At 37.9% G+C, this 12,768-nt stretch overlaps 1 protein-coding gene across 2 annotated transcripts in view; it reads left to right on the top strand.

Annotated features, from left to right (window-relative positions):
• The first annotated feature begins 503 nt into the window (after positions 1-503).
• The window catches only part of grin2aa (glutamate receptor, ionotropic, N-methyl D-aspartate 2A, a), a 183,474-nt gene continuing 171,209 nt past the window's right edge, over positions 504-12,768 (top strand). The window contains exons 1-2 of one of the 2 annotated variants that reach the window (XM_044100853.1): positions 504-656; positions 753-917. In XM_044100853.1, the coding sequence (XP_043956788.1) occupies positions 753-917 (165 nt within the window). In that variant the 5' untranslated portion in view covers positions 504-656. Of the gene's footprint in view, positions 657-752; positions 918-3,405; positions 3,934-12,768 lie in introns of those variants that run through there. The other variant, XM_044100854.1, reaches the window with a different exon arrangement.

Below are 12,768 nucleotides of genomic sequence, written 5' to 3'. Positions count from 1 at the left end.
ATATATTTTTTCTTTTTAATAAAAAAAAAGATAGGCTGCAGACCTGTCCCAGCATTTTTAATGTCACAATGGCACATTGGGACATTTTTATTACAGTCTTGCTTCAGGTTTCCCGCAGTGTTTGTTAGTTAATGGGGCTTGAAATTACACTTCGACCTTTTCTTCTATGATAAAAGGGTCATCATGTGAATACATGGGAATCTGCATGTTTGCTCTACACCAGGGGTCTCAAACTCCAGTCCTCGAGGGCCACTGTCCTGCAGTTTTTAGATGTGCCACAGATACAAAACGCTGGAATGAAACGGCTTAATTACCTCCTCCTTGTGTAGATCCATTCTCCAGAGCCTTGCTAATGACCTAATTATTCTATTCAGGTGTGGTGCAGCAGAGGCACATCTAAAAATTGCAGGACTGCGGCCCTCCAAGACTGGAGTTTGAGACCCTTGCTCTACACATATAAGAGTTGCTGCTTTGTACGTCACTTCTCAATAATAATTATAAAAAAGCAGTATTCACACCATTTTGAATGCCGCTGGTGTTGGGATAGCATGAATTTATATTACAACCTGCAAAAGATCAGCCATTGGTAAGTTGGATCATACGTGTGAGTGTCCTGCTCTGCAACAGTGGAGTTCTACAGCCGTTTCCCCAGTCAGGTGTGAATTGTGACCATATAATTGTTTGTGAAGCCTGACTTACTGCATGCAACTACACCACTCTATCTCTTCCTCCTCCCTCTGCCTCTCTTCCAGATGCTTCCTTTGTATTCCATGCTCACTTCACTGTGCGACAGGGACCCAAAAACTCATCTTGAGAGCCGGAAGAGAAACTCTTGGATGCTGACCATGCTAAAATGCGAAATGAGACAGACGGGCGGATGGATAGCTACAGGCCCCTCCACCCCACATGAAAGATGTGTAAGGGCTTCAAAATGAATCAGTCTTATATTGCATGGAGAAAATATTAAAAAGGATTTAAGCTTAATTTGACTGCATTTGATCAGACAGGAGACAAAATTGTATGAGTCCACAAATCACTGCTACCAGTAATGGCCATAGGAAAAGGTTAACTCTGTCTGTTAAACTACTTTTGGGTAAATGTGGCCTTTCATTTAGATCAGCATCTGAACAATCAAGAAATTATCGATTACCTGTTTCCTGGTGGAAGCCGAAGGATTTTTTCTTTCTTTCTTTCTTTCTTTTTTACTGTGCTCCAGCAAGGGTATGGCCTTTGGAAGATAAACAAGCCCACAGCATCACAGATCCTCCACCATAGTTAACAGTGAGAATAAGGATAGTTGTAAATATTTCAGTTTTCAGGTTTAAAAAACACTTGCCTCTCACTACCCCAAAAATACTTACACGTTTAGTCAATGGGATCATAAGGATACCAGTGTCTAATGATAAGTTAAGGAATTTTGTGACAAATAAGCAGAATTAAAAGCAAAGAAAGCAGGCCTTCTATAAATCTACATTGTGTCCTTTTTACTATTGCCTAATATTCTTCAACATGACAAACAAATTCAGAGCATCGTCACAAAGAAACTTCCCAACAAATTGTGACTACAGCTCTTCCTTTTTATAACCTATGATAGATAACAGACTTCTGAAATTGAAAACATAACATAGCTGTGGGCTTCTTTAATCTCTTTCAGTTAATTTTCTCTAGCTTAAATTAAGATTGAGAGGATATATCATCCATTACTAATAGCCTAAGAACATTTTCGCCATAATTTCCCATATCAGCTCAGTAATTTGGGGTGATTTGGCTGGTAACTCATAATTATTCATCTGCTAAATCAATAACATGTTCCTCATTTACAGCAAAATGGTGACAAATTGTTTTTGGTATTTGCACAGTGATTGTTAGTAAAGTAATTTAAACTTGAGAAACTTTGCCAACTGACCCATAGAGGCTGAACTTAGTTGGCAAAAATGATTCATTCCTCCCGAGACTGGCACATGTAATGTTCATTCGACTCAAATCTGCAGAAACCCATCCAATCTGTTCGTGTCCCCCTTCAAAACATGAAAAGTCTGACATTTTTTAACCAAAACCACCAAATGTGGTCTTTAAAATCCTTCTGTATTGCTTTGTTTCTTAAATTTTAGGTGATAAATGAACACAAAGTGGTTTATCCTATTAATATTCTCTGACCCGAGATGAGGACCTCCAGCACCACCTCTAAAGTCATCATGCGCCTCTTGACTGCTTCTGTGATTAATGCTCTCTTTACCCTGCCACTGTCAGTTGACTGTCACACCTTGACAGGTAGACAGTCATGGCATACTCTCGTTATTTTCAGATGATGGATTAAACAGTACCTAGTACAATGTTTAAAGCATAAATTTTATAACCTAATTCTTCTGTGAAACCTCTCATAATAATATCCTGGACCTGTCAAGTGTATTTCTTGGTCTTTGATTCATGCAGTATGTTCCCTAATTGTCATTAACAAATCTCTAAGTGCCTTCACAGAACAGTTGGCTTCATGCTGAGACTAAATCATACACAGGACTGAATGGGTGTCATTGGAAAGTACCGGTTCCAATGGTTTTTATACAGGAGTGCTGGAGTAAAATGAGGTGAATACATACAATTTTCACATTTCTATAGCCTATGTAAAAAAAAAAAAAAAAGTTGAAAACCATAATTTTCAAAATTCCGTAGTACATTAAGTGGGTCTGTGAGATAAAATACCAATAGTAAGATGACTAAAAGCAAAAAATAGAAAAGAGTCAAAAGTAGAGATATGAAAGCGTTTTGTAAGAAACAGTAGGCTACACCAAATATGAACTGAAGGTTTACCACGATAAATATTTCACACAATGCACGTCATCTGTTTGTTTATTTATTGGCCCTCTAAGTCCTTTTCTTTCAAGTCACAAATCGTGCACACACATAAATGTGTGCTCGTGTCAAGTTATTCACCCACAGCTGGAAGAAGGGGAGAGCTGACATTCATGTTGCATTTAATATTTTATTTTTATGCGCCACTTATCAGCTCTGTTGTGCTCTGGCTTTCCGCATGGGTTGAGACTTTAAGCGTCCCAGAAGACATGACTGGGGGGGCCGTTTGTTGTCAAAAAGGAGGGAATTGTTGCTAAATCTGACGGTGAAATGTCACGCGCTCCCTGCTGCCTCTCAAGTCTTCTCTTCTTATTCCTATCCTAAAGTGAGCGACTTGCTGATGGAGCTTTAGCGCAGAGAGCGGGGCAGAGACAGACCGACCAGTCCGTCTATCCAGCTGCCCCTGCATCTGCAGAAGCGCGCGGTCACACACACAAACGCACGCACACACGCGCGCGCATTCGGCTCGCGCGCACACCCTCGAGAGGAGAGAAAGAAACCGCGAGTCCCGCGCGCGGTTCGCATCCCGTTCGCTGCCTGGAGGACCCTCCAAGCTGTACGCAGCTATAGCCCCATGTACATTGTGCATCTCCGCGTGCGTCCGGCGGCTGCTCGCCTAGCTCTTCCACCCCTGCTGCGTCTCCTCTCCCCTCCCGGGACAAGGAATAACGAGATACAGGGCGCTCTAATCACACCGAGGCAAGTTGAGTCCCCCCCCCCCCTTCTCTCCCCAACGATGCGCGGGGGCCAACAGAGATTGCAGTGGAGAATCAGCAGTGTAGGCTCACACACGCGATGAAGATTGGATTACAAAAAGAGAGGGGAAAAACTGTGATTTTATTCACCTCAATGTGAGGTGTTAAAACAACAGGATTTCATTCATCTTTTTTTTCTTTCCTTTCCTTTCCTTTCCTTTTTTTTTTTTTTTTTTTTTTTTTTTTTTTTTTTTTGACGCTCGCTTGGAATTATTCATTGCCAGAGATTCTGTGATCCCCTCCCCTGCATGGTTATTCAAGGGAGAGAGTGGACTGTTGCAATGTCATCTAACACCGCTGTTTTGGAGCTCTGTGGAAGGGAGATACTGTAAGTACTTTATTTCCTTCCATTTCTGATCCCTTCTCGCTGTTGATCGGCAGACACTGTGTGACTTTTAAAGCGTTCCTCGCCCAAAGTGCAGCAGCACAGAGGCAGCGACCACAGCTGTCCGCATTAGAACTTGGATATTAAGACAATTTGGCTTACAATACAAAAGAGAGCGTTAATCTATATTAATTCATAATGTTGCTGCAGTGCGCACTCAGCTGATTCCACAAAAGTCCGCGGTTAGACCGGAATCCCCCCCCCCCTTCCACCTCTCCCCAAAAAATATCGAACATCTAGATTTTCTGTCTTTAAAAACACAACTGATCTGAAACAGATTTGATAAATTGGATATATAAATGAACACTGCGCGTTGTAGGGATTTTTCTTTGTAAAGGATGGATAACACATTGCAGGGTTTTTTGGTTGGCACAACTTCTCTCCATCCCGTCTCCGGATGAACCGTTAACAGTGGAGAGATCATCCCATAATACGCCGCTTATTGGCTATTGCATTCCATTTCTAGCACAGGTTGTAGTTGTACACTGCAAGATGGAGTGAAAAAAAAGTGAACATAAACATTTAAAAAGAAGGAAAAGAAGAAAAATCTACCCAGCGTGCGCCTTGGTAAAGTTGTAGTTACACTCAGTGCCTTTGGGGGTCGCACTTGCATTGTGATGGCTTTGTTGGATCAAATGGGAAGATCTAAATAAATTTGCAACCACCCTCTCAACTCCAGTCTCCCCCCCCAGCCCCCCTGCTCTCGAGATGCAGTCACGTTGTTGAAGCGCATTGCTGCCATCACAAAATAAAAAATGAAAAAAACTATCCCTATTTCATAATAAACTAAATTTGTTAGCTGCATGCTTCTTTAAAACAAACCTATAGTAGAATAGAATGAACAGAACCCAAGGTGTTTGAGGACCTAAACAGAATATGATTTGGGGGCAATTAATCTGGCTCAACTAATATCCCCTGAATATAGTGCATTGGTTTGTGGCAGTATTAAAATGAAAAAGTTATATTAATTTACATCTTCCGTACACACAGTGATGTGTTTCAAGTCTTTATGTTAATTTTGATAATTAGGGATTACATAGCACCAATAAAAGACAATAATTTTTAACGCAGAGGTGTCAGAAAGTATTGTCCATATTATGCACATTATTATGCACGCCATACTTCTGCACATATCACTGCAACAAATGCAACAGAGTATAGAAACAATCAGCTTGTGGCACTGCTAAACACAGGTTCTATTAATAAATGTCTTCAGGTTCCCTTCATTGTTGGATGCCAGTGTCTCTTTTGTTCCTCTTGACAGTAACTCTTTGGACATTGAACAGTGAGCAGCAGCTTAGCCCAGGAAAGATACTTCTAGCATCCCTGAGTTAACACAAGGAATACAACTTTTATAGCTTATTTTCCTGGATTCATCTTTGTGGTATAGATCTGGAAGCACTCCCTTTAACTTAGGAATCTTCACCAAACTCTTAAATTCTTGGAATCTGGCTTAGGGATCTTCTCAGTCCAACACTTATTCTTTTTGCTTTTTCTACCAAACTTTTTCCTTCCACTCAACTTTGCCCTAACAAGTTTGGATGCAGAAATTTGGAATCAATTACCTTCTTCAACAATATAATTTTATGCCCTTCAGGAGTCTTCTCTACGATTTTGCTCACCATAACATAGGATTAAAGCTAATGTGTTTATTGGTTTTATGAAATACTCCAAATGTCTGAGAAAATGATAACTGGGTTTTTATTAGCTTTAAGCCTCAATCATTAAAATGAACAAAATAAGTTTATACATATATATATATATATATATATATATATATATATATATATATATATATATGTGTGTGTGTATATGTATGTATATATGTATATGTATATATATATATATGTATATATATATATATATATATATATATATATATATATATATATATATATATAAGTCTGTGTAAATGAACATTTTATAAGTTTTCATTTTTGAATTAAATTACTACATTAACTTTTTAATGACATTCTAATTTGAGATGCAGCTGTGGAACTAGAGAGTAATCTCCACCATTATATTAGATTATTTGTTGATTAGTTAAATTGGATTCACATGATTCACATACTTATAGCATACTTGGGGCAAATGTGTATCTCTCTCTTACTTGGTTCAGATATTCTCTTGTGGGCCTTTCTGGCTCAAAAATTAATTCTTGCTGAGCAGAAAAGGGAAATTATTTAACAGAATGCACCTTGAACTGCATCTCGTTCTTAAAAAGAAACGTACTCCAAATAATTTTGGGGAATATGTTTTCTTTTTTTTTTTCCTTTCCTGCCGTCAGCACAGTTTTAAGCAGTTTTCACAAACTTCTTAAGTTTATGTGATTGCATTTTATGTGCTGCATACAATTTTAAATCTAGGTTATGTAACATCACACAATATATTTTTGTAAACCTGGTTAGTTTGTTTATGCTTTTGCCTCACTCTGATAATGACAATATACTGTAAATATATAATCAAAATTTGGATAAAAATGAAACGCCTCAAACTGTCAGATTTTAGTTCATCTGTTCATCAAGAATGTATTATGTTTATGCAGGGGGGGAGGGGAAAGCATAAAAAGTAGACTAACAGTATTTAAATACAGTTTTGTAGCCTAGTATGTATGCAGATAAAAGCAAGGTGTGTGGAAAGAAATAGGAGCCATGCAGGAATTGTGATTGATAACTTTTTAGCTCTACCTTTATTTACATATAGATGAAAACTGCATCAGAAAGAATCAGATCTTGGAGAGATTTTTGCAGAGTATCACAGTAACGCATTAAAAAACCCAAGTGCAGAATGAGTCTAAGCAATGGGAGAGATTTCTGTTCTGAGGAGGGATATGATTCAAATTAATCAATTTTTTTCATGGCCAAGTAAAATCTGAAATTACCTTTGTCTGTGGGCTTGATGGATGGTTTCAGCAAAAAGATTAACTCCGTACTGAGAGAAGGTATCTTTTAAACCAAGACTGCCTTATGTAACAGAACATAGTTGGATAAGAGCTTGTTGTTCTTACTAATCTCTTTCTCAAATGTTCTCAAATATGTGGTTTCTGTACTCAGTCAAATTAAGCAACTCATAAATAAATAAATGAATAAAAAAAGTACAATTGTAGCAAAAGTCTTTGTAATCCTTGAGCTTTTCCACATTTTGTCATGCTACAACCACAAACTTCATTATAGTTTGGGGGCTTATTTGTAATAGACTAACACACAGTATAGAATAATTGTTACTTTTTTTAAAAAATAATTTTAAAATGTTTGCCAATAAAAGCCAAGTATCGCCTTTCTTCTAAACTAGTAATTTTAAAATCCTTAGAGTGCTGGCCACATCAACCCTAATACATAGCAAACCACCTAAAATAATCGTTAGCAAGATTGTCAGTATAGCAGCCATAGTGCACATTTTGTCTGGCCATTGCTCCAGCTGCAACACAAAGAATTTCAACTAAACAGCTGGAATGATCAATCCACACTACTAAACCAACATTGAGGTGGAAAAAGTGCCACGCTCCTCTCAGATACAGACTGACATTTTCAGCGCTTCCAGTGGAGAAAGGCTCTCATCTGGCAGGAAGCGCTAACACCTCCAAATTGGGCCTATGATCTGGTTGCAGTGACGCGGTGAGGTTTTCTCAGGCTTAAATGCAAAACTCATTTGTCATGCTTTCAAAGAGACGACTTGGCGCTGGATGTACTGATGATGAGGGAAGGTCAGTAAGGGGAAGGAAAAGACATTACTAACCGGGTTTTTGATTTCAAAATGGTTGCGTCACGACTTGTAAAGGTCAGGCTTCAGAGCCTCATTGTCTGTGCTCGTGAGAATTGGCAAAAAAAAAATAATAATAATAATAATACATAGACTTTCAATTTTGTGTGGTTGATACCTTCTGGCCCAACAAGAACCCGACATTTTTTCTCATGGATACTGGAGAAAGAAAGGATTTGTGAGATGAACAGGATTTTTTAAAGTAAGACAAAAGGTGTGCAGGTGTAACTAAGACTTTTTACTAACCTTAGTAAACACATTACAGATGTTAAAAGTATTCAAATTAGTGTTCAGAAAATCAAAGGCAGAAAGTGTTCAGTCTTTAGAATAGATTTCTCTCTGACTCAAATTTATCAACATCATTCCTGGTCAAATATGGCCTAAAATTACTTTTATCTCTTGTGATTTGGTCACTAATGAAATACATACTTTACAGCAGGATAGAGATGAGAGAAGGCACAAAACACACAACCTCCAATATGTCGCAATATCATTTAGCGTGGTTTTCAAGATATCTTATTCTACATTTGTCTTTAGCCCTAATACCTCTACATAAAATCCAAAGCATTTTAAAGATGCCAATTTAAGAAATAAAATGCAACAATGTCCTAAATGTGAATAGGTTCAAGCAATACCTCTGCAAGTCACTGATAATGTACGGCACTTGCATGTATGCCTAGGCATGCGTTGGGCATCAGGTGCAGAAAGAATCCGTGCAACTCTGTTTCCACTCTGTATCAGGGAGAATGAGTGATTTCACTTCTTCCCTTACTTTAAATCCCTCCTGTTCCCTTTCTGTCTCATTCTCACACACATACACACACACACGTGCCCGCACACGCGCACCCACACGCACGCACACACACTGAAGGTTTGTTGCAAGGTAAAGGGGTAGGTGCACTGGGGGAGACAACATGTTGAAGCCTGAGTGGTAACAGACGATTACTTCCACTGGGCTTCTCCTGGGCGCTCATGCACATGTCAGGGCGCATGGAGCAGATGGCCTGGGCCTGAGAGAGAGGGGCTGAGCAGAGGAATGGCTTGGAGAATATGGTTGGAGAAATTTGGAGACAGAGAAGAACACTATCAGATATAAGAGGAAGTTAATTCGCCATCTCACTTGTCAATTAAATGCGGATTTTGAGGGAATTTAAACACGACTTTACTGAAGCTGTAGCTCAATTTTTGAGAAAGAAACGCTGAGGTATGTTTCTTCTTTTACTCGGCAGGAACATCATGACGAGCTATGGACAACGAGTGAAGTGCAGGCTTGAGGGTAGAATAAATAAGTCGGATACGCCACGCCAAAAGTAAATTGTGACTGTGTAGGAGATACACAGCAGTTGCAGCTGAATGCACTGCTGCAGTATATTCATTGGAGTTTTCCTCCTGAACTGCAAGTCTTGCTACAGACATCACTATCTAGCAAGAATGGGACTTAAAAGAGTGACGGAACGAATATTCATGAAAAATGTAGCATCATAGTTGCAAGTTAGTGGCAAGTTTTTCTTTACTTAATGTAATGCTTGTAGGTAGGTTGCAGGTGGGTTGTAAAATCAGGACACACACAACCAGCTGAAATAAGTGCTACGTTTTACTTACAGGCATCAGGATTGACCAAGTCTGAGTATATTCCATCAGGAAACAAGCACAATAAAGGGTAGACCCCGAACATTTCACCTGCCCGTTACAAGACAGAGAAATAAATGAACAAACATAGAAGTACTTCCAGTTACCCGAACATATATAGTACCTGTTTTTGGACTTTGATCATGAGACCACACTGTGGTGAAAGCCTGTCACACACAGAACAAACACATGCCTTACAGCAATAATCAGATACACGTTTAGTTAATGATGTTCTGAGGGTCCTAATCTGGTTTTGAAGGACTTGGATGAGTAATATTAGCTGATGTTTTGGATGTTTGAAAGGCAGCTACATTTATTTCCTAAATGACTAGGTTGCTGCTCTTTTAACCCTTTTATTTCAATTAAGTTGTTCATTTGAATTTTAACACAGTTCAATGGTGAGGAGAGAAAAAAGTTAATTTGACATCAACGCCACAGTTTATCAGGATTTATATTTAAAAGTATTGTTTGTACTTTTATTATTTAGAGTTTTTTTTTTATTATACTTAAATATGCAAATATAGCACACTTTTTATCTGTTTTCACAGCTTCAGTTGTAAATAGCTGGAAGAAAATTGTTGGAAGCCCACGTACAAAGAATCTACAAAACAGATTGTCCAGCAGAGAGAAGTGAAAAAGTATCTTCACACATTGTTGGTTTTGCAAAAGCAAATGGAACCCACTCCAGCATCATATTTGCATTCATGCAATTTATTTTACATCGCATATATCAAATGGAGAATCTCATTTCAGACCAAAACTTTGGCGAAAGAAACCCAAAGAAGGACACAGGACTTTGGGAATCACATTAGTCAGAATATATAAATAAAGCAGGAGGACACAGAGAGAAAGAAATTACCCATTTTTTATTTTTTTTTTAGAATTATTATTTGTTTCATTTCTGTCAAATCAGTCACTAGCAAATCAGCTCTACTTAGCAGTTGCAAATACTGTGCAAATGGGAAACAGCTGGCACTGTGATGAGCAAACACGATATATTACACATCATATTGTTGAATTGTTTCCATTCGTATCTCCTGGCAAAGTCCCTTCATTGAGCGGGCTCTAACATCTTCACTTGACAATGAAGTAAAATGTAATTAGCACACTGCATCAACTTTTGGCAACAGGTGTTGAAAACTTATTACTTTTGTTTAAATGTGATAGGAGATAAAATTGTTTCACATGGTGGACATTGTTGTATATCCAGTTACCATGCTAATGTAAACTTTAGGTTTCTAACTTGTCCACCAAATGCAACATTTCTGACACTAGGTAATGCAAGCTGATGACAAAGAAAGTTAAATGTATGTTTGTCAGATGTGAGGAGTAGGCAGTAAAGGCATAGAGGACACAGGAAAAAATGTCTTCAAAGTGGGTTTTCATTTAGTCTTAAGAAAGTTAAGAAATGTCCAAAATATAGTGGGTCAATATAAGAGGTCAGTTAAATATAGTTCTACTCAAGAAAGTGACTTACAGAAACTTTACCACACAAAACAATCATAGAAAATACCTCAGAACTTTGACCTAACACAAAGACACAGTAAGGTAACTTATATAAGAAATTAGCCAGACCATTTACACAAAATAGGGGAAGCAGAACTGAACACCAATACTACCTAAAGACTAAACAAGCTAACTAAACCTAAAACATCCCCTTTGCTAAAAAGCACATGGTTGGTCCTGCTGAGGTGGCATTGTGCTTTCAAACTTGGCCACGCCTCCTGCCTAGACAGGAAGAAACAGTTCCCCAAACCAGGTAACTCAAAAAAAGAGAAACATAGCTAATATAAAAAAATATAATTTAAAAACTCTACAGTGCTATTATGTGCACATTTCATAGTATTACTGTTAAGATAAAGTGAAGAAATCATTGAATTACATGACTAAAGTAAATCAAAACTGAGGTCGGTGAGTAGACTGATTATAACTCTGTATGTCTGAAGCCATCAAATGAGCTGCTAAAAAGTCCTTAATTTGGGACTTGGACCAGCATCAGAATGTCTTTGTTTTTACTTATATTTTTAAAGATGTTTTTATCCGTGGTCTCCAGCAGATAGTGGCTAATTTGTGGACTAGCTTGTCCATTTAACTTATTTCCAGGTTGGATCATTTATAGAACTGCCACCACTGTCATCCAGTATCTCCTTGTATTTGCCAGAACAGCCAAAGACGATAAAACAGGACTTTATTTCTTGAAACAAATTGAGAAGCATCTACTTTTTAAAGAAATGCAAACTGCTGATTAGCTGAGACGCAACTTTCTAGTATTTGCTATAAGAGGCTTAAGCACATGTTTTGCACTTTGAGCTCCAAACAACCTTAAGGTTAATTAAAAACAGCTAACAGTATCCGCTCTGCTTCTGAAAATATAACAGTGTGAATGTTGGTTCCAAATTGTCTTCAAGTTGCAGACCGTAATTACTCTGTGATGTAATTTAGTTGCTAGATTTGACAACTTTGTAACCCTTTGTCTCTGTGACAAAGGGTCTTACACGCAAGACAAATCATTTCAGTGTTATACAATTTTACTGATATCAAAATTTATGCAGCTGGAAAACTAAAGTAATGCTCTGTGCACCACTGCAGCAACTTCCAGTGTCAATAACACGTTTCACGTTTTTAACAAATCCTTACAAAAATGTGATATTACTAACTGGGATTGATTTTGCTGTCTATAATTATGATTAAAAAAAAAAGTTTATATTGATGCAACCCTACATAGACAAAACAAACAAAAAAGAAAATTTTTATCTCAAGTTTCTGCGCTTCATTATAAAATGGTTGACTCTGGATGCAAGTTTGATTTATAAAAGCAACGTGAAGAATAAAAGTGATGGACAGATAAGCGAATAGATGACACAGCGATGAATGAATGTAGAGTAATGGAGAAGGCAGTGTGGGCAGAAAAGCAATTCAATATCAAGGCTCTAGTATGCACAATAAACACAAATAGTCATGTCCTCTGGGCTGTGGTCTGGTAAAACATATCTGCAGTATCCATCATTCAGACCTCAACTCTGTACAATGCATCCATTAAGTGTGTACTGTACATTAATCCATACTTAATTCAATTTGGGAGGAGAGCAGGAAAAACTAATCTGGACACCATGAATGCAGTCGTTCTAATTGTCACATAAAGATAATGTAGATGAATTACCGATGCATGTGAAACTCAGCCCTGCACAAAAACTGATAAGATTGGCTGTTGCGAAAAAGATTTGGTAGGTAGGAGTGGAGTTATTTTCCACTTGTAGATTAAGAAAAAAAAATGGAAATTTATAAATTACTGAAACATATTCTAACCACTGGTGCTTAGGAGTTATTTGCAAATTGTTTGCATGTTCTACCTCTTGTTAGGATGGGAATGTAAGCTTGTATGAATGTGTG

The sequence above is a fragment of the Gambusia affinis genome, linkage group LG19 (genome assembly GCF_019740435.1).
Source record: "Gambusia affinis linkage group LG19, SWU_Gaff_1.0, whole genome shotgun sequence".
NCBI classification, from domain to species: domain Eukaryota; kingdom Metazoa; phylum Chordata; class Actinopteri; order Cyprinodontiformes; family Poeciliidae; genus Gambusia; species Gambusia affinis.
The sequence above is the reverse complement of the archived record's forward strand: the minus strand, read 5'-3'. Positions and strand labels throughout refer to the sequence as shown.